Here is a 23,396-nt window from a genome sequence, read left to right as displayed (position 1 = left end):
GTCCCAGCGGACCCCAGATTACAGCCACACTTGCTGGTGGAACAAAGATGCTAAGGTATGAAGAAGCCTGGCACCAGATGTGTGTTGTGATTTACCATAGTCCTTGAACCGCTGCTGCTACATGATTGTGTGAAATCAGCTGGATACCTGGCAGTGCTCTGGTAGGAAGAACAAATCCCCAGGAGCAGACAGCCAGGTCCAAGGGGAAAGATGGTCCCCCTCAGGCCACACGGGGAAAGCTGGTTCCCCGGCCAGGAGGACATTTGGTAGAGGCCGTGCAGTGTACACACAGGAAAAGGTCCCAGCGGACCCCAGATTACAGCCACACTTGCTGGTGGAACAAAGATGCTAAGGTATGAAGAAGCCTGGCACCAGATGTGTGTTGTGATTTACCATAGTCCTTGAACCGCTGCTGCTACATGATTGTGTGAAATTTTTCTGGGACATTGGGCATCTACAGTGGTGCAGTCGCATGACTGTTCTCAGGGTGGCCGACAACTGGCCCCGAGTCCACAAGACCCTTCTCCAGAAGGTAGGAGCAGGTTCAAGCTACAGGACCTTCAGAAGTGAAGGGTTTGGAAACACAGCCCCATCTCAGATAAAACTTGGGAGGTAGGTACCACTTGGCAGGCTGACAGCTTGGTCCCAGGCAGTGGAGATGCAGGTAGCGGATGGAAGCTCCAGACAAAGGAGAGGTGCTTGATTGCCATTTGGTGAGAGCACAGAGATTTGATGCTAGAGACTGGGAAGATGGAAGATGTTATTTTCACCTCCCCTGCCCATGCGCATAGGCACATAAGCATGCCACACCAATGCACCCCAATAAGCTAAGCAGTAACACCTAGTGGAGTATAGAGTCATTAAACCAAGTCCTGTCCACCTACATCAAACATGCCCTAGAGGCACCACAAGTTTCCCCCCCTGCTTTGTGCTTAGTGTACATACTATAAGTACGTACTTCATAGTTTGATTTCTAGGGGAAACTGCATGTAATTTTGTTAGGATTCCATTCTGTCAGATGGTCCATCTAATTTTATTTTTCTTATTCTTGGATACAAAAAGAGACTTTTTTTTCTGTTTTTATAAAAAAGATTTTTCTTTATTTTTCTACTATATTTTACTACTTTTTGTACATTGTTTAGTCTATTTTACTTTATTCATTTCATTTTATTCTATTTTATTGTATGACTTTTTTTAAATCTTTAAACATATCTTACTTTTTTTTCATTTTTTTGCTTTTATTTCCCTTTCTTCTCTCTTCTATCAAGCTTCTTTCAAGAACCAGAAGAAAACACACCTTGGATCTAGCTTTCTTTATTTGATTTTTTGTGTGTTCTTTTTAATTTTTTTTTAATTTTATTTTTAATTCTATGAACTCTTTTCTTTCTCCAAAATGATGAAATGAAGGAATTCACCCCAAAAGAATGAACAGGAAGAAATGACAGCCAGGGACTTAATCAACACAGATATAAACAAGATATCTGAAACAGAATTTAGAGTCACAATAATAAGAATACTATCTGGGGTTGGAAAAAATCATAGAATCCCTCTCTGTAGAGATAAAAGTAAAATCTAGTCAGGATGAAGTTAAAAATGCAATAACTGAGATCGAATATCAAATGGATGCCACAGAAGCAAGGGTAAATGAAGCAGAGCAGCGAATCAGTGATAGAGAAACTTATGGCGAATAATGAAGCAGAAAAAAAGAGGGAAACGAAGGCAAAAGAGCACGATATAAGAATTAGAGAAACTCAATGACTCATTAAAAAGGAACACCATCCGAATCATAGGGGCCCCAGAAGAGGAAGAGAGGGTAAAAAGAGTAAAAGGTTTATGTGAGCAAATCATAGTGGAAGACTTTCCTAACCTGGGCAAAGACACAGACATCAAAATCCAAGAAGCACAGAGAACTCCCATTAGATTCAACAAAAACTGATCATCAACAAGGCATATCATAGTCAAATTCACAAAATATACAGACAAGGAAAGAATTATGAAAGCAGCAAGGAAATAAAAAAGGCCTTAACCTATAAGGGAAGACACATCAGTTTCACAGCAGACCTATCCACAGAAGCTTAACATGTCAAAAAAGAGTAGCAGGATATAGTCAATGTGCTGAGTTGGAAAAAATATGCAGCCAAGAATTCTCGATCTAGCAAAGCTGTCATTCAAAATAGAAGAAGAAATAAATAATTTACCAGACAAACAAAAACTACAAGCATTTGTGACTTCTAAACCAGTTTTGCAAGAAATTTTAAGGGGACTCTCTGAGGGGAGAAAATATAAAATAAAACAAAAAAGACCAAAAGCAACAAAGACTAGAAAGGACCAGAGAACACCACCAGAAACTTCAACTGTACAGGCAACACAATGGCAATAAGTTAATACCTTTCATTATCCACTCTTAATGTCAAAGGACTAAATGCTCCAATCAAAAGACATAGGGTAACAAAATGGATGAGAAAACAAGTTCCATCTATATGCTGTTTACAAGATACTCATTTTAGAGCTAAAGATACCAGCAGATTGAAAGTTAGGGGATGGAGAACCATCTATCATACTAATGGTTGCCAAGGAAAGCTGGAGAAAGCCATACTCATATCAGACAATCTAGATTTTAAAATAAAGACTGTAACAAGAGATGAAGAAGGGCATTGTATCATAATTAAGGAGTCTATCCACCAAGAAGGTGTAACAATTGTAACCATTTATGCCGCAAATGTGATGGATGCAAATATATCAATCAGTTAATCACAAACATAAAGAAACTCATTGACAATAATACCACAATGATGGGGGACTTCAACACCCCACTTGCAGCAATGTAAGCAGGAAATCAACAAGGAAATAATGGCTTTGAATGATTCACTGGACTGGATGGGCTTAACAGATATATCCAGAACATTTCATCCTAAAGCAGCAGATCTTCTTGAGTGCACATGGAACATTCTCCAGAATAGAGCACATACTGGGACACAAATGAGCCCTTAACAAGTACAAAAAGATCGAGATCATACCTTGCATATTTTCACACCACAACACTATGAAAGTCAAAATCAACCACAAGAAAAAATTTGGAAAGACAACAGATACTTGGAGACTAAATAACATCCTACTAGAGAATGAATGGGTTAACCAAGAAGTTAAGGAGGAAATTAAAAAGTATGTGGAAGCCAATGAAAATGATAACACCACAGTCCAAAGCCAAAATCTCTGGGATGCAACAAAGACGGTCATAGGAGGGATTTATATAACAATTCAGGCCTTCCTAAAGAAGGAAGAAAGGTCTCAGGCACACAACATTAATGTTACACCTTAAAGAGCTGGAAAAAGAACAGCAAATAAAACCCCAAACCAGAAGAAGATTGGAAAAAAAAAAGATTAGAGTGGAAATCAATGCTATGGAAAACAAAAACAAAAACAAAAACAAAAACAAAACAAAACAAAACAAACAAACAAACAAACAAACAAAAGCAGTAGAAAAGATCAATGAAACCAGGAGCTGGTTCTCTGAAAGAATTAACAAAATTGATAAACCCCCTAGCCAGTTTGATACCCCAAAAAAGGGAAGGACCCAAATAAATAAAATCAAGGATGAAAGAGGAGAGATCATAACCAACACTGCAGAAATAAAACAAAAATAAGAGAATATTAGGAGCAATTATATGCCTATAAATTGGGCAATCTGGAAGAGCTAGAAAGATTCCTAGAAACATATAAACTACCAAAACTGAAACAAGAAGAAATAGAAAATTTGATCAGACCCATAACCAGTAAAGAAAATGAATTAGTAATAAAAAACCTCCCAGGGGCACCTGAGTGGCTCAGTTGGTTAAGCTTCCAACTTCAGTTAGCAATCTGTGAGTTCAAGCCCCGCATTGGGGTCTTTGCTGACACCTCAGCACCTGGAGCCTACTTCAGATTCTGTGTCTCCCTCTCTCTCTGCCCCTACCCTGCTTGTGCTCTATCTCTCTCTGTCTCTCAAAAATGAACAAATATAAGAAAAAAATCCCAAAAAACTAGAGTCCAGGGCCAGGTGGCTTTCCAGGGGGATTCTACCAAACGTTTAAAGAAGAGTTAACACCTATTCTCTTGAAGCTGTTCCAAAAATAGAAATGGAGTAAAAACTTCTAAACTTTTTCTATGAAGCTAGCATTACCTTGATTCCAAAACCAGACAGAGAACCCCCCACTAAAAAGGAGAATTATGGACTAACTTCCCTGATGAACATTCATGCGAAAATTCTCAACAAGGTACTAGCCAACTTGTTCCAACAATGCATTAAAAGAATTATTCACCATGATCAAGTGGGATTCATTCCTGGGCTGCAGGGCTGGTTCGATATCTACAAATCAATCAATGTGATACATCACATTAATAAAAGAAAGGGCAAGAACCACATGATACTCTCAATAGATGTAGAGAAAGCATTTGACAAAATATAGCATCCTTTCTTGATAAAAACCCTCAAGAAAGTAGGGATAGAAGGATCATACCTCAAGATCATAACAGCCATGTAGGAGAGACCCATTGCTAATATCATCCTCCATGGGGTAAAACTGAGAGCTTTCCCACTAAGGTCAGGAACATGACAAGGATGTCCACTTTCACCACTGGTATTCAACATAGTATTGAAAGTCCTAGACTCAGAAATCAGATAACAGAAAGGAATGAAAGCATCCAAATCAGCCAGGAGGAAGTCAAATTTTCACTCTTCACAGACCACATGATACTCTATATGGAAAACCCAAAAGATTCCACCAAAAAACTGCCAGGACTGATCCATGAATTCAACAAAGTAATAGAATACAAAATCAATGCACAGAAATCAGTTGCATTTCTATGCACCAAGAATGAAGCAACAGAAAGAGAAATCAAGGAATGGATCCCATTTACAATTGCACCAAAACCATAAAATACCTAGGAATAAACCTAACCAAAGAGGTGAAATTTTTATACACTGAAAACTATAGAAAGCTTATGAAAGAAACTGAAGAAGACACAAAGAAATGAAAAAAATATTCTATGCTCATGGATTGGAAGAACAAATATTGCTAAAACATCAATACTATACAAAGTGATCTACAAATTTATGCAATCCTTATCAAAATAACACCAGCATTCTTCACAGAGCTAGAACAAACAATCCTGAAACTTGTATGGAACCAGAAAAGACCCTGAATAGCCAAAGCAGTCCTGGAAAAGAAAAACAAAGCTGGAGGTATCACAATCTCAGACTTTAGCCTGTATTACATAGCTGTAGTCATCAAGACAGTGTGGTACTGGCACAAAAACAGACACTCAAATCGATGGAATAGAATAGAGAACCCAGAAATGAACCCACAAATGTATGGCCAACTAATCTTTAACAAAGCAGGAAAGAATATCCAATGGAATAAAGACAGTCTCTTCAGCAAATGATGTTGAGAAAACTGGACAGTGACATGCAGAAGAATGAACCTGGACCATTTTCTTATACCGTACACAAAAATAAACTCAAAGTGGATGAAAGACCTAAATGTAAGATAGGAAGCCATCAAAATCCTCAAGGAGAAAGCAGGCAAAACCCTCTTGACCTCGGCCAAAGCAATTTCTTACTCAACATGTCTCTGGAAGCAAGGGAATAAAAAGCAGTAATGAACTATTATTGGGACCTCATCAAGATAAAAAGCTTCTGCACAGTGATGGAAACAATCAGCAAAACTAAAAGGCAACCAACAGAATGGGAGAAGATATTTGCAAATGACATATCAAATAAAGGGTCAGTATCCAAAATCTATAAAGAACTTACCAAACTCAACACCCAAAAAACAAATAATCCAATGAAGAAATGGGCAAAAGATATGAATAGACACTTTTCAAAAGAAACATCCAAATGGCTAACAGACACATGAAAAAAATGCTGAACATCACTATCAGGGAAGTACAAATAAAAATTACAATGAGATACCACCTCACACCAGTCAGAATGGCTAACTTTAACAACCCAGGCAACAACATATGCTGGTGATGATGCAGAGAAAGGGGGACTCTTTTGCACTGCTGGTGGGAATGCAAGCTGGTGCAGCCACTCTGGAAGACAGTACAGAGGCTCCTCAAAAAATTAAAGGTAGAACTACCCAATGACCCAGCAATTGCACTACTAGGTATTTATCCAAAGGTTACAGGGATGCTATTTCAAAGGGATGAATGCACCCCAATGTTTATAGCAGCACTACCAACAAAAACCAAAGTATGGAAAGAGCCCAAGCGTCCATCAACAGATGAATGGATAAAGAAGATGTGGTATATACATACAATGGAGTATTCCTCGGCAATCAAAAAGAATGAAATCTTGCCTTTTGCAACAATGTGGATGGAACTAGAGGGTATTACACTAAGCAAGATTTCTCAGAGAAAGACAAATGTCACATTGATTTCACTCATATGTGCAATTTAAAATACAAAACAGATGAACATAGGGAAAGGGAAGCAAACATAATATAAAAACAAGGAGGGAGACAAAACAACAACAAAAAAGACTCATAAATAGAACAAACTGAGGATTGTTGGAGGGGTTGTGGGTTGGGGGATCGCTAAACGGGCAAGGGCCACTGAGGAAGACACTTGTAGGGATGAGCACTGGGTGTTATATGTAGCAGATGAATCACTGGATTCTATTTCTGAAATCATTATTGTACTATATACTAACTAACTTGGATGTAAATTAAAAAATAAAAATAAATAATAAAAAAATATTTTAAAAAATTAGGATCCAGGGACACCTGGCTGTCTCAGTCAGTAGAGCACGTGACTGTTGCTCTCAGGGGTCGTGAGTTCGAGCTCCATGTTGGGGGTAGAGATTATTTAAGAAAATAAAAATAAAAATCAGGATCCAAATAAAACAAACAAACAAAAAAAACAAAATATTTCATGAGGATATATTGTGTGCTTCTAACTATGAGAGTAAATTGATGACAAATATAAGCAAGTCCCTTTTTTTCAAGGAAATACGCAGAAATTACAGATAATAAATAAGGAAACTAATGAATAAAATATCTCACATAAAAATAAATACTATAAAAAAGGTGCCTGAGTGGCTCAGTAGGTTAAGCATCCAAGTCTTGATTTTGGCTCAGGTCATGATCTCATGGTTTGTTTGGGATTCTCTTTCCCTCTCTCTCTCTGTCCCTCTTACACTTGTGCTCTCTCTCAAAATAAATACTAAAACATGAAAAAATAAAATAAATACAATTAAGAATACAAAGTAAGATCATAAAATAGTAGAGACTATTGGTGGACAACTGGGCACTGTTCCTGGAGGTATGGACAGGAAAGCCCTCTCGGGAAAGTAACATTTAAGTAGAAATACTGACCAGAAACACTTGAAGGTCATTCTCACTGAAAAATACAGCATGATGAGGAAAGAGCAAAGTTGAGGTCTGTGATGAAAGTCAGTGCCAGATCACTCATGTAGTGCATTATAAGCCATAGCAAGACATTTGGATTTTAAGTGGCTAGTTATAGGTCTTAATTGACACAGGGAATTATTTGACCTGATTCAAGTTTTATAAGGATCTGTGTGGAGCATGACCTTAGGAGTATTCTGGGAGAAACATGATGACTTGGTCTAGGGATGTTCAAGTAAAAGTCAGAAAGGTTTGACATGGGATATATTTGGGGGGGGAATACTGGCACGACTTACTGACAGACTGGACTGGCAGGTGAAGGAAAGAAATGACTCATTTTCTAAGATAGGAAAACTGAAGAACTTAAGTGGCCTTTCACACCACCTCCCCATTGGTGTGAATCAGTTTGCCCGTATTTAGTAAACTTACTGGGAACTGACAAGGAAGCAGGAAATCACTGTTTCCATGGCTTTCCTGCTCAATTATATTCAGTGCTCTTCATTATAGGAAAAAGTAACATCTATTTCTAAATAAAATGGCTGGACATTATTTAAAGTCCTGCAAGAAATGAAATACATGGAATTCTGGGATACTTTTAAGTTTTAGGAAAATTGTATTTTCCCTATTACATGTTACCTCCCCAAATATCATTTAAGTGTATTCAAAATGCTGAATTATACATCACTATGATAAATAAACATACTTAATGATGTTAAAACCACCGTTTTCTTAATTTTTAAACATTTATAAATTGAAGAAGTGACTTTATTAATCTCTACTTTTACATTGTACATCATAATTGACATTTATTGATCAGTCTTTTCATATCATATATCCACCACAATCAAAAATACTAAAATAGTGCTACAAATATAATTTTAGATCTTTAAGGTTTACTCCAGGGAAATTTTCCTGCTCTCTGCAACCTGAAGTGATGACTTCCACTTTGTGACTGGACTGTTTGTTATTCATTTTTTAAATAAAATTTGCCACATCACCTTGCATTTTAAAGTGTAATAACTAAGACTATATTTAATGCATGTTATTATATTGTAGGCTGCCTTCAGGTAAGAACTAGGTAATAACCATCTGCCTCACCATTGGGAACACCATAAAAGGCATTTAGTAATAACTCAGTAAACATATTGAACAAATTAGTGAATGAATTCTAGAATTATTCAAACTGCAACTATCTGAATTAATCAGCACACATTTACTTGGTTTATACAGTTTTACACACAAGCATACATAGGCGCAAATATTTCAAAGAGTCGTACCTCCCAGAGTAGCAGACAGCAAGAAATGTGTCCCATATTTCTTGATAAGGTTTTCTGTGATTTGCTGCAGGGTAGGTCGGCGTCCCAAAAGTCTTATGTTGCGGAAGAATTCAGGAGCAAGAGGCAGAGGAGAGCCAAGGAAATTTCTCCTCTCGACTGCAAGGTTATTTACTTTCCAGCGGCCAAACTCCCTGAAAAGCAAATTTATTTTTATTCATAAATACACAATCTACCTGAATGTTTTCATTTGAAAAGTTCACTTGGTAGTTTAGCTGGGGTCACCACATTACAATGAGTCTCGCCTGTAATAATGTGTCATGTGCTATGAGTAGGAGAAGCAACATTTATAATTTATGTAACTCGAGTGAATATTCTGAAAACCAAATCACATAAAGGAAAAACAAGTCACGTAAAAGAAACAGCTTTCCCTGATTCGTTTTTTCCCAAGGAAAGACGTACTCATAAAAATGATTTCATTACGCATAGAATATGAATGTAGAGCCATTAAAAAACACTAAGATAATATTTTATTATTTTTGAGGGAAATTGAAAAAAGAGAATCAATTTATTTTCATAACTCTAATGATTCCTTTCTTTATTCACTTTAGCATGGGACCCTGTAAAACACTTCGAGAATATTATGGCGCTGTGGAAGAATTTTAAAAGCATAACCAAAAGAGAAATATTTTTACAATAATTATTGTTTACAACCTATTTTGAAACCTAAATTCAACTTGCTTAGCGATTTCTCTAGATGCAAATGACATTTCAGGTGGATTCGGCCAAATTAGGGAAATGGAAAATATGGTTATAAATGATTTATACATTTAAACAAAGATTTATACATTTATATTGAGTTAAAATCAAACTAATAACACTTCAGAAAAGAACTATGGTGAACTGCATCTCCTGATAACTGTACAGAATTATTCTGAGTTGGTCTGATAAAAATCTCAAATACCTTCCACAGGAAAGAATTCCTTCATCCAGGCTTAATACTATTAGGCGTGTTATTTAACTCAATTACTATTTGGCAAATAAAATATTAAGTAATATTGTATAAAGATGTCCTATATTTATTTATATTTTTCCCCACAAAATGCCTGTAGTGCACCAACAAACAGTGCATGATAAGGATACATCAGTAAAGCAGACCAATACTGTCCATGTCCAAATGGAATTCACATTCTAGAGAAAGTTTGAAAAATAAATAAAACTGGGTCACCTGGGTAGCTCAGTTGGTTAAGGGTCCAACCCTTGATTTAGGCTCAGGTCATGATCTCATAATTTGTGAGTTCAAGCCCTACATTGGGTTCCTCACTGACAGTGTGGAGCCTGCCTGGGATTCTCTCTGTTTCCCTCTCTCTCCCCACCCCTGCTGCTCCTTCTCTAGCTCTCAAAATGAATAAATGTTAAATAAATAAATAAATAAATAAATAAATAAATAAATAAAACGAAGACATTAAATTAAATTTTAAACACATGTCAGAGGACTGTAAGTGCTGAGAGCTACCATAGACAGTCTGCTGTGATGAGCCATCTGGCTGTGGACAGTGAAGCCCCATTTTATTTTAAGTGACCAGGATGGCAACTTTTGGAGAGGTGATATTTAATATTTAGGCAGTCCCTGAGGGGAAAAAAAAAAAAAGGTTGCTAGAGGCGGGGAAGTGGGGAAGAGATTTACACAGAATAAAGAAGAGTAAATACTTGCAGAACAAAGAGGCATCTCTCTGACAGTCTCTAACTATGAATATTTTGCTTGTGTGACACACATTTGTCAGCCCAACAATCCACCCAGTCTTTTGGAGATTAATTAGAAGATAAGATTCACTAAGGAATCTAGGGAAGACTCGGCCTTAGAATAAGTCAATTTAGTGTTTCTTTCCTTCAGAAACTCTTGCTGTCTCCTCTATAAATCAGCTGATCTAAATAGTTTTGTTCTACCGGTGGTTCTCAAATTTTAGCACCTAGTAGAGTCACATAGAAACTCTACCCCAGAATTTTCTGATCCATTAGGACTGAAGTGGGATCCAGAGTTTGCATTAACAAACAACACTAATGCCGCTACATTGAAGAAAACTATTAGATAATTTAGTATATTGTCTCCAAAATTTTCTCAGTGTTCTGTTTTCAGTAAATACAGGATTTTTAGTGACACTATGCTGGATTTATTAGTTCATGTTTCCTCAGAAGAGAGTAAGAATGTCTTTTTTTCCCCAAACCTGGGTTGATATTAACAATTTTTATGTCTTTTCTTTTTATAAAAAATTACCTAAATTGTACCTGTGTATTATATATACACATATGTATATATAATATTATATATAATACATATATAATATAAGTGTATATTCAAAATGGTGAAGAAGAGCATTTAAAATAAAATATTTAAGTTTTGGGGCAACTGGTGGCTCAATTGGTTAAACGTCTGACTCTTGATTTCAGCTCAGGTCATTATCTCAGGGTTCCTGAAATCAAGTCCCCATTGGGCTCTGCACTGATAGTGGGGACCCTGCTTGAGATTTTCTCTCTTCCTCTCTCTCTCTGCCCTCCCAACTCATTCCCTCTCTCTCCCTTTCTCTCTCTCTAAATATATAAATAAATTTAAAAGAATTAAAAATAAAATATTTACATTTTAATATTTTGTGACATATCTCAAACTATATAATCATATAATACTTCTAAGAAGTAATTTATTAAACCAAGATGTAAATAATAGTTGTTCAGTTCCAAACTTTATAGACTTACCCTTGAACATTTATTTTTTTTTTATTTGATGAAAAAACGTTATGATCTTGTCAAGAGAGTGACATGAACCTAGAATTTTGGCATATCTTTTTCAATGGTTTAAAGTGATAAATTTATAAACTCATATGCATGCATTCATAGACCAATATGTGAGCTGCTAAGTGAATTAATTGGACTTTAAATAACCAAGAAGTTTGATTCAATTGTGGTATTTTACATACCATATACACTCTTTTTAAATCATTGAGTATTTCAGGCTAGATGACTATGCGTAAATACATATTTGAAGAGCACAATTCTAGTCTTTCTTATCTTTAGCAGCTAATGAGTATTCAAATCAAATCCCATGATCTATTCTGACTTGATTTACTACTTTCTCCTGTTTCTTCCTATTAAATTTGACCCAAAAACCCCAAATAAAAAAAGCAAATAAATAAATAAATAAATAAATAAATAAAACATGAAAGATCTAAAACAAACATGTCATTTCCTGAAATCAATTTCTAGCACCAAATAAATAAAAAAAGTATTAATTGTTCACTATTGTTGTTATTACCAGAAATCTTGCTAGGCTTATAGAAGAATGTAAGAAAAACTGTTACCTTAAAGGCTCAAAGATTATATTATTAAACAAGATAAAATGGACATGAATATTCTAACATTTCAGATGGACAAAACACTTTGCCGTCCCTTCTGATTATTCTGCCACGCAACAACCAAAAGTAAAGGACAGATTCTTTGAAGGTATCACCCAATGAAGACTAATACTAATGCAAATTAAACAACCCACTAACTAATTTAATTAATTAATCAAAAAAACATTATTGTTAGTAATTACAGCAAATTCTTATCTCAAGAGCTCCATCTAAAACCTTTTTTCTACTTTTTCTTTTATATTTTATATACAGATGAAGTAATGCATTATACTTTCATTATGTATATCCGAAAGTGTAATTGTGTATGTGTGTAAAAAACACAAATATTGATTTGGGCTATGAGATCTCTCATTTCCACTCTCCATATTATCGGTTTGTATTGTAATGACACACGATCACTTTTACAATCTCTACAAATTTTTTGTGAAAACTCAGATGGAAAGTACTGAACTAATCCTGAGAAGTGCTGATAACAGCACTTTAAGTACAGGAAGTCCTCTCTGGACAGTGAAGTACCACACTGTGAGTAGTGAACGCTAGATATGAATACAAATACTCAGCGTCTCTTCATCCTGGGCACAGGATAGGATTGCAGTTACTGGTGTCCTTTAAAATCAGTGCGGCCATGTGACTTGCTTTCACTGACAAAGTGTGCCCTGTATGGTTATGCTGGCCCATCAGCCAGGGGCCCTAATGAACAATGATGATTCAAATCCCCATCCCCCAACCCCAGCCTTGCAGCTTGTTGGGATGAACAAGTGCATTAACTAAAAAGAAATTTTGTCATGAAAAGCTATCAAGATTATGGGGTTATTAGTTGGTTCGTTTTCTTGCTTTCTAGTAATATAATCTAGTACATAATAAGTAATGCAGAGTGTTTTGACTTTGGGGTAACTTGAGAAGGCAATAAGGAAGTAACGGTTGTATATAAATTGGAAACTTATGGGTGCAGTTTTTTTCATCCTGAAGATACAATTCACCTCAGTTGCAACTAGACTATGCATTCATTAAATTTTGGAAAAACAAAGCAATGGAATGCTGAATTGATAACGTGCTGTCGGGTATGATTTTCATAATGAGAACATTTTACCTAAAGGATCCAAGGATTCCATCCAGATTCATTATGTTTGTATTAAATAAGAACATTTTGGCATCTAAGTGAATGTTCCATTCTACCTGAAGCCTTCACAGTACATAAATATCTTCTCATCATAACCTTTGGAAGCCTTTAAATAAAAGAGGCACAATCATTAGAGTTTAATCTAACTCAGCCCTTTTAGAAGCAGCACTATTTTGTGGAACACACAAATGGGCTATAAACAGTTCAGCCAGAACATTACTTTGAAAATGCTTTTGTTGGCTCTAAGAAGCCTCTATTAGTTGATTAGAGTTGTATGTTTGCCTGCTAAAAAGTCTGACTTGCAGGCATCTATTATTATGTATGTCTATGTAATGTTTACTTTTCTACATTTATTATAACTTCATCTGTGCCCATCTCATGTAAAAGGTTGGAAAACAAGAATGACATCAACGTATTCCATTTAAATAATGATTACATCATTGCCATATTGCCATTGACCTTTCTTATTAGTATTTAAATTCTATGTGAATACATTAAAGTACTCAGTGTATTTAAAATATATTAACTACCGTAATTTCTTTCAAATTACACATGTATATCCAGTTCCTGAAAAATATAGACTCTGTCACTGTTCAGTACCAAAGGAAGAGCAGCATTAAAAAAAAACTGACCAAATCAGATGATGCAGTTGCTGAAAAAATCCTTAACTGCTAATGTACACTAAATAAAGTTGTTTATCTATGCCTTAAAAGGCTATCATTATATCACTTGTCACAATACTACATTTGTTGGCTTATAAGTTTAATTCCATCAATTTTAATTAAATTTGCATACACAACAGAATAGTAAAACAAAATGTATTTCCCAAACACTAATATACACCAAACAAATTCACCATAAGAATCGTAAATTGACTTGCTGATCTTCAGTAGCAATAACCTTATTACATCTGTAAAATCATACTGGTCTTTAAAAATGCCACTAACAATCAATACTAGTTCCTCATACTTTTATTATGTGTAACTGTTACATATAGGAAAGGTTATTTGGATGTGCTTTCCTTAAAGCTTTCACATCCCACAGATGATGCTGTTTTCCATTTGGCCAGTAAAAGGGAAATGTTCTAACAGCCCGGGTGACTAGCTCTGAAGCTAGTGTTTTTAAAACAGCTGAATGCTAAACAGTTGGCAGGATAGTGATTCCACTTTCTTTTGCCCTCCTGCCCCTTGATATAAAACTTTTTAAAAAAAATTAACAGTAGTGGAGGTTTTTTTTTTTTTTTTTAATATTTATTTGTTTTTGACAGAGAGAGACAGAGCATAAGCAGGGGAGGGGCAGAGAGAGAGGGAGACACAGAATTCAAAGCAGGCTCCAGGCTCTGAGCTGCGAGCTGTCAGCCCAGAGCCTGACACAGGGCTTAAACTCACAGACTGCAAGATCATGACCTGAGCCTAAGTCAGATGCTCAGCTGACTGAGCCACCCAGGCACCCCAGTAGTGGAGTTTTTAAAGCTTGAGAGATACTTTTGGGTGAGGCTAGGAATTTGGTACCATGAATCTAGGCAAATAAAATACTGAAATAAAAAACCCAATGAAAAATAGGACTTATGTAAAATGTGTACATGCAGAATTTTTGAGAAGCACCATTAAGGAGTGTAGTATTTTGCAAGAACTGCCAACACATAGTAGATTAAAGAAGGCAAATTACCATGATTGCAACAAAATATCATCCCCAGTCCAGAAAGCAACAAGAATTGTAGCTGTAGCCTCTTTATATCATTGAATTACATAAAGTGGAGGTGGGGGTTACTGAGAATCTTTTAAAGAATGATTTGTGGCTAGTAATGTATATTTCTGATTATTAAAAAAAATGTTAAATTTTCAGAGCTATGAAATGACTTAAAATTAATTTTACCGTACCTAGCTTTAAGTTACTTTCTGTAATTTAATAGATAAGGTTCTATCCAAATTTTAAGAGACACCACATAATTCAATTACTGTAGTCAATTTCATTATACCAAAAGGAAACTTATTTAATAGAAATATAAGGGTACTACATGTTTGTGCCTACACAGATATATATATATATACATAATAGAGAAATTTGTTATTTACATCTAAATTAAGCCACTCCTTTGAAGAGATGTTAGCAAAAGTATTGATGTAAAATATATACACATATGCTGTCAATGAATGATCTCTAAGTTGAAGAGAAGGAATTAAGTAACAGACAAAAGCTTTTCTTTCTAAATTTTGGAACTACAATTTAACTTCTGTTACAATTTAACAAAATTTTCCATCAATCACATTGATATAATATACTGATTTGGTAATTATTAAACAGTGTAGGTAAGCCAAGAGAGAGATACAACTGAGCTAAAATAAAATACTCTGAATCTCTCTGAAAAAAAGAAACAAATATGAATGTCCCTTTTTTATATTTATAATTCAAAGGGTATTTATGTTGGTTAATTAGTAAAAATATCTTCATTTCACACAATAATTTGAGTACTTTAGGGAGGCAATATTAGTTTTCAAAAAAAAAAAAAAAAATAGAAGTCAGAAAGCTAAAGTTTCAAGTCCCACCAGCATCAATTCAATTCATAGAATTCAAAGCCCTGTGAATTTTGGCAAGTTCTTAAAACCTCACTGATGTCATTTCATTTAGGAACGTATGTCTAATAGTACTAACTCTGTAGAGATTTAAAGAAGAAAATGTGTAACACTTTTTAAATTTTTTTTTAATTTTATCTAAAACCAAGTTAGTGAACATGTAGTGTAATAACGATTTCAGGAGTAGAATGTAGTCATTCATCACTTACATATAATACCCAATGCTCACGGCAACATGAACACCCATTTAGCCCATCCCCCTGTTCAACACACCTCCAGCAGCCCTCAGTTTGTTCTTTGTATTTATGAGTCTCTTATGATTTGCCTCCCTCTCTCTTTAAAATGGTGCAGGGGACACTGTTTATCTCTTAGCAAATTTTGGACATGTATGCTTGTGGAGTCATGATTTTTTGTTCCAAGATGTTAATTCTTTAAATATATATAAACATTGGTCAAGGTAATAAGCCTTAGTAGAATTAAAGAGTAAAATTAACAAAATAATTTATAAATAAAACCATACTCCAAGTATCTACAAATTGTTCTTCTTTGTCCGGGAGCAGACTAATAAGTTAAATGCTCAGGAAGAAGGTTATTGCCAAAAGAATAGCTATTTGCTAATGAAAAATTAATCTGCTTGGTGAAAATGTCTTTGAACATTTAAGTAATAACTTCATTAAAATTTCTTGATGGTCATCCTTTTCCTACCTTAAATATTGGAGCAAACACTCATAAATCATGATTTATGACAAGTAACTAACCAATTAAATATTTGAACTTGAAATAAACTATAAATTCATATGTTGCTTCATTTTGAGTAACTTAAGGTTAAAACATAAGATGAAGTATTATTCTCTTTTAGAGTAATTACAATTTTTAGAGACAGTGAATACAAAGTTAATTTTGAATGAAATCTTTCCATATAAAAATTAGTTTTAAATAGTAACTCAATTTAATAGAATATTTATTTTTCTTTAAATAAGTTTTAAAATGTACTTTAAAAAACTCTTCTTAAAATAGTATGTTTTTCCCACATAATTAAGGGAAATACACTTGCTATTAATTTTATGTCTTTTGCATCAAAATGTGGAAGAGAGACCAGATATGATCTTTTATGAAAAACTTTCAGGAAAAAAAAAAAGTGTATACTCTTAAATTTACAAAGTATAAATGATTATTCCTCAAATTATAACCTTTCAGCCTGATTCAGGCTTGAGTTGTCAAAATATCATTTTACACACAAAAAGCTTGTGAAACATAAACTGGTAATGTCACCTTTCTCTAGACATTACCCTCAGAATTTATGGATTACAATGTGAAATTTAGTATTTAACAGGCACTTGGCTCTTCCTGTCTTCTATGCTTGGAATTTATGTAAAATAAATGTATTAAATATCACCCACTATATACAAACTTCAAAGACACCAATATCACATGGAGAAACTGTAGTCTTACCACACCAAGCCAGTCCCCAAATAATTGTTACATATACTCATAACTGAGTGTTCTTTTCCTTCCTAGTAGTTAATAATTTGTGTGGTTGCTTGATTAGTATCTGCCTCTTCCATTATACAATAGGCTCAACACAGACATGTATTATGCTTTCTTTTTATGGCCATATATCTTTTTTTTTTTTTGAGTTTATTGATTTATTTATTTTGAGAGGGACAGACAGCATGTGTGGGGGAGGGGCAGACAGAGAGAGGGAGAGAGAGAAAATCCCAAGCAAACTCCGAGATGCCAGTGCAGAGCCCAACGTGGGGCTCAAACTCACGAAACTGGGAAATCATGACCTGAGCTGAAGTGGATGCTTAACCACTGAGTCACCCAGGCGGCCCATACATTCACCTTTTTGCATGTGCATGTCTAGTCATTCCAGCACCATCTGTTGGAAAGACTATTTTTTGCTTTATTGTATTGCCTTTGCTTCTTTGTCTCTGCTTGGGTTTCAACATCCCTAGACAGTCCACCCTCTTCTCTACAACTTTCAAAGTCTTCTTAGATTTGTTTTATATGTAATAACCAGGTTTTTTAGTTGTACTGAGTAGGAGAAATCAAGAAAGCTACATTTAATTTATTTCCTTGGAAGTACAAGTTGCTCTAACGATGCTAATATTTTAAAATTACTTTCATTTACTTAATAATGGATAGTAAATACGTAGTTGCATTTTGAAGCGCAAAACACTGCTAAGAGGTTAGTAATCCCACTAAATTATTAGAAGGAGTTACTAAAGTTAATACAGGTGACTTGAAAAACGTTGAGTCAAAAATCCTTTCTACCAATTTCATATATCTTTCTGAAGGTATGTAGAAAAAATAAAGAGAAAATTATATATGACATTGAAAATTCTTTTAGAGCTTTTGGAAAGTATAAAAGAGGCTGGTGAAGAAATAAAGTCAGGTGGAGAAACCATCCTTTTGTAATTACATAGGAAATTTAATTTAGTGAAAGTATAATTAATCTTGAAGGAGATTTCTGTGTTCATTTAAGGGTAGGATTTTTGTAAGTATTTATTGAAAGGCCATGTGACTATAGAAAATGCTATTTGTCCAGATTAAAAATGGAGCACAAAACCAGGCACTTTCCAAAAAAATCTGTATTTAATTACATATAATATAGGTATAGATATATTGATATTGAACTCCATCTTTCTCCATTACACTTAGAGAAATGATTTGTAAATCTATACATTTTCCTGTAAATATATTTCTGTATTGAAAGTGTTTTTGGTGATATACGTGTATAAGCAGAAGTGTTTTTTTTTTTTTTTATGACGAAAAGTTGTGGCAGAGATTGTCAAACTCGCTTTATAAAAGAAACAAATATCACATTGTAAGTTTAAAAAATGAAGTCTGTGACAAAAACACAAACCGAAACCAATTACAACAGCAACATCAAAATTTTGTATATATTATGACATGGCTTAGTTACTTACTCCTCACATTTTAACTATTCTTCATGTGTCTCATAGATTAGACTTGCTCCTGTTGGTTGCTCAGGCCATAAATATGAAAAATAGGCAAGAATCACAGGGCCATAGTGTTCCTCTAAATAAGAATATTTTTTAATAGTTATATGTTGTGTGTCTTCAAATATAACACAAATATTTTCTCAGAATGCAGAGGATATTTAGCTCCTATCTGCTGAATATTATTGTGCTTAATAAAACACAAAATTAACGATGACCATAAAATATATTTGAATGTATAGACTTAGAACAGTGTTCTTTACTGAATCAACTTGAAATACCTACAAATTTAAATTTTAACTTTTAAAATTAATAAATTAAAAACACTTAAAATCAAAATGGTGTGGGAAAATTCTGAGGCCTTATTTTTCGTGGAGGCCATAACGATAACTATTAATTAGATAACATTTTAATTTTCCAAGTTTGAGCATTAGCAGCAAATGGAAATCATATTTTTGTTAAATTTAATAGGAAGATCATGGCAAGGAGATCCCCAAAGAATAATTAAAAATAAATCTTGTAGAAACATTAACATTTTGGTGTCTCTGTAAACATAAGTTAAGTGGTATAATGATCATTCTGATGATAATTGAACTACAATATTTAAAGGAAAGAAATATTTCAGATGGGATTCGGGTAGCTGTTAAGTTGAAGGTGACCATGCTTTTTATGAAGCTGATACATTCTAATTAGAAGGCTACAACTGAGTAACACAGATAAAATAGTCAATAAATGTTGAGAAGGGAGAGATAAGAAAATATAAGGTAAGTGTCATGAAATCAGGCTACAATGTTATGGAATTGCTACACTGATGACACTGAAACGAAATGAGCTTTTACGACCCAAAGTCAGCCATTTATTTCATTTATTCGGGTTAGACTAAGATGGCAATTAAGCAAGTATTCTAGCAAGTGGTCTTTACTCATGCTGGTTTGAGCTTGAATAACTATTTTATAAATTAGGTATCAGGACTTTTCTGAAAGAACTCGGTCAATTAAAAGTTAGTAAAGCCAGAAGTCCAGATGGCACTGAATCCACGCAACTAAAATTAACTACCCTGGATTTGGCTCATTCTCATTATTCAATTATTCATGTGATATACATGAAAATCTGGCAAATTGGAAAATTGCCGGTAATTTGCCCCGTCAATGGAAGATGACTCATTTCTCCTAATTACAGACGTAGACACAATAAGTATCTTCTCTTTTCCCTTAGGTATTTTAAAAGGGACTGACTCTATAAAAAATTATCAATCAAAAGAAAATCACGGGTAATTTATTTCTCTCCACAAGTTAGTAACTCAAGTAACCATTCATAACAAAAGTTACAAGCAGTCATCTTATAGAGAAGTAACAATCTGTATTAAATAAACTTCTAAATAAACTTAAAAAATATTAATTAAATAAAGTTCTAAAAATAAAAACTTGCAAAGAAGAATTATATACTCATATGTTTCTGCACTAAATTGTTTTATGCCCTTGAATACATTACTTATCACTTAGATTTTTAATTTTTTACACTACAAAATTAAGTGCATGGGCTTTCAAAATTCAAGTGTCTTTTTTCTAGATTTCTGATTTCCCACTTGAAATGTATGTAATTATGTAGAGGAAAATGTTCACACTTAAACTTCTCAAGATTAAGCATATCTCTAAACAGCTAATATGTGATTCACATTATTTTACATTGACCTACATTAATTCTTCTATATCTATACTTATGCCATTGTATCATATGTATATACTTTAGTGATAAAATGTTGCTCATTTGCTTGTTTCTTTTTCTTTGCTTGTTTTTTTTTTTTTTTGGCAATAATCTACTGATAATATGTGAAAGCAAAAATAACTACAATCAACCATAACTTGTTTATCTATTTCCTCTCTGAAGAATCACAATCACCCTGTAAGGCATGTATAATTATTTTCACTACTTTATAAATGATGGAAATAAGACAAAGTCAAGTTGAAGCACTTGTCCTATCTGAAACAGTTTATAAGCCAGCATTACGCAGTAGAAATATTTTGTGAGCCACAAATGCTATTGATGGCATCTGAGCAAGAGGCTGACATAATCATTGAGAAGTGAAAAGAAGGCTGAGGTGTTGGGGCTGGAAGGGAGTATCTGAATTTACATAAGCCATTCTGGAGGCCACTGGAACACTCTGGTTCTGAGAAAAGTCCAGTCAACAATCAGAATGACAAGAATGAAAAGAAAATAAGGAATTTGATAAAAAACAAAAAGATACAATTTTGGCACTTATTAGTAATATTAACATAGTGAAAAACAATATTACCTCTTAAAGGTAATAAAATTCTTTTTGGATTAAAGCCACAGATGGGAAGGGGGCAACTGGGAGGCTTGGTCACTTAAGTGACTGACTCTTGACTTCAGTTCAGATCTTGATCAGGTTATGATCTCACTATTCCTGAAATCAAGCCCCACATTGGGCTATGCAACAGCATGGATTGGGATTCTCTCCTTTTCTCTCTGCCCCTGCCCCACTTGTGTGCATGCTCTCTCTCTCTGTCTCTCTCAAAATAAATAAATAAACATTAAAAACAAAAAGGCAAAGTTGAGGATAGAGGAAGGTATATTATTTTAGAAAAAATGGTCATGACCTTGGTCTAATGGACCAAGTTTGCAGCACAGCAAATTGGTGAATTGTTTTTATTTTTTGTGCTAGAGCTCACTTATTTTCGCACAGATAATCAACATTCATAGTACGACAGTTACGGTTATAGGTAGACACAAGAATGAGACAAAGGAACCAGGTCAGGATAAATGGTTTTTCTAAATGTTGCATTTCAAAGGCAGATGGGGTAATTCCTATGCATAAAATTTATTAAAAAATTTAGGCTATTTAAATAGCAGATAATATTATAAAATAATATATTACCTTTATATTTATGATTGTTCAAATTTTATAAGCTTGCTTAAGAGTAAAAATTACAGTTGACAGTACTAATTTCCTAAACCATAAATCATTTTCATAGAAATTGTATGGTATTGAGGAGCATGGATTCTTTGAATCCTAGAGTGTCTATTGAGTACAGATCACTCTGTGTATTATATAGCACATTTTTTTCATTTTACAGACTTGGAAACCAATCCCTGATTAAGCTAGGCTAAATGACATTTTGAGGTTGCTAAATTCAAAGAGTAATAGTTAAGAATAAGAATTAATAATTAAAACCTAATTTTATATTAAAAGTTTTAGTTTCTTATTTGTTTAGTCACACTTTGATGAACTGAACTTTCTATTAAAAGCATCTTATAGGAGTGCTGATTCATAGGGGCACATGTACCCCAAAGTTTATAGCAGTGCTTTCAACAATAGCCAAATTTTGGAAAGAGCCTAAATGTCCATCAACTGATGCATAGATAAAGAAGATGTGGTTTATATATACAATGGAAAACTACTTGGCAATGAGAAAGAATTAAATCATGCCATTAGTAGCAACTTGGCTGGAATTAGAGGATATTATGCTAAGTGAAATAAGTCAGTCAGAGAAAGACAGATATCATATGTTTTCACTCATATGTGGAACTTGAGAAACTTAACAAAAGACCATAGGGGAAGGGAAGGGGGAAAATAGTTACAAACAGAGAGGGAGGGAAGCAAATCACAAGAGACTCTTAAATGAAGAGAACACACTGAGGGTTGATGGGGGACGCAGGGGAGAGGGGATAATGGGTGATGGGTATTGAGGAGGGCACTTGTTGGGATGAGCACTGGCGGCTGTATGTAAGTGATGAATCACGGAATCTACCCCCGAAACCAAGAACGTATTGTACACACTGTATGTTTGCCAATTTGGCAATAAATTACATTAAAAAAGTAAAAAATAAATAAAACTAAATAAAAGCATCTTTAAATAGTCCCTAAAAGTGAGAATAATACTATTAGTAAAATCTAGGAGGAGAAATATGAGTTATTTCAAAGAAAATGTTTTTCAGATAGTATAAATTTTACTCATCAATAATGCTAAGCATAGCTCACTCCTAAAGTTGAAAAAAAAAAAAACCCTCAGTATTTGGAAATAGCTTCCCTCCTTCTCCTTGCATCTGTGCTTTGAAATAGTAACAAAAAGAAAATTAAAAATAATGAACAAAGTTTCCATTTGTGGTAGGTGGTAGATTGTCTCTAACTTGAATATAATTAAATATGCTAGATTAAAATATTTTAAAATGTGTTGAACTAGCAAGAAAATTATGATTGTTCAAGAGCAAAAATCTGAAAAAGCAAAAACATAGGAATGTATGAAAACAAATAAGGAAGTATTTAGAACTTGACAACGCTGTGCATTAGTAACTGTTAGATATAGTTAAGTAGTTATAAGGATGAAATTATCTCAAATTCTTACATTGGAAATTCAAAAAAGAATGAAAATTAGATATACACTTGTAAGCAAAATAAGTAAGTAAATAAATAATTAACAAATCAAAAGCAAGAAAGAGGAAAGGGGACAAAATAGAGAAGAAAGCAATAACAGAGAAAAATACAATCAATAATGACAGTAATCAGTTCTTTGACATAGGCAACAAATGTAAAAATAGCTAAACTGAACTACACCAAAATGCAAGATTTTGTCTGTCAAAGGGCACGATCATCAGAGTGAAAAAACAATTTATAAAATGGGAGACAATTATCATGTATCTAATAAGTAG

The 23,396-nt window shown here is 34.1% G+C and overlaps 1 protein-coding gene across 3 annotated transcripts in view; it reads right to left on the bottom strand.

The window, feature by feature from the left end:
* BRINP3 (BMP/retinoic acid inducible neural specific 3) overlaps window positions 1-23,396 on the bottom strand; it is a 410,242-nt gene that overhangs the window by 203,852 nt on the left and 182,994 nt on the right. For all 3 annotated transcript variants that reach the window (XM_078440541.2, XM_078440542.2, XM_078440543.2), the window contains exon 3: window positions 8,666-8,856. In XM_078440541.2, coding sequence (XP_078296667.1) covers window positions 8,666-8,856 — 191 coding nt within the window. The remainder of the gene's footprint in view (window positions 1-8,665; window positions 8,857-23,396) is intronic.

The sequence above is a fragment of the Panthera onca genome, chromosome F1 (genome assembly GCF_046562875.1).
Source record: "Panthera onca isolate mPanOnc1 chromosome F1, mPanOnc1 haplotype 2, whole genome shotgun sequence".
In the NCBI taxonomy this organism is placed as follows: domain Eukaryota; kingdom Metazoa; phylum Chordata; class Mammalia; order Carnivora; family Felidae; genus Panthera; species Panthera onca.
Note: the sequence above shows the minus strand (reverse complement) of the source record. Positions and strands in the feature narration are given on the sequence as shown.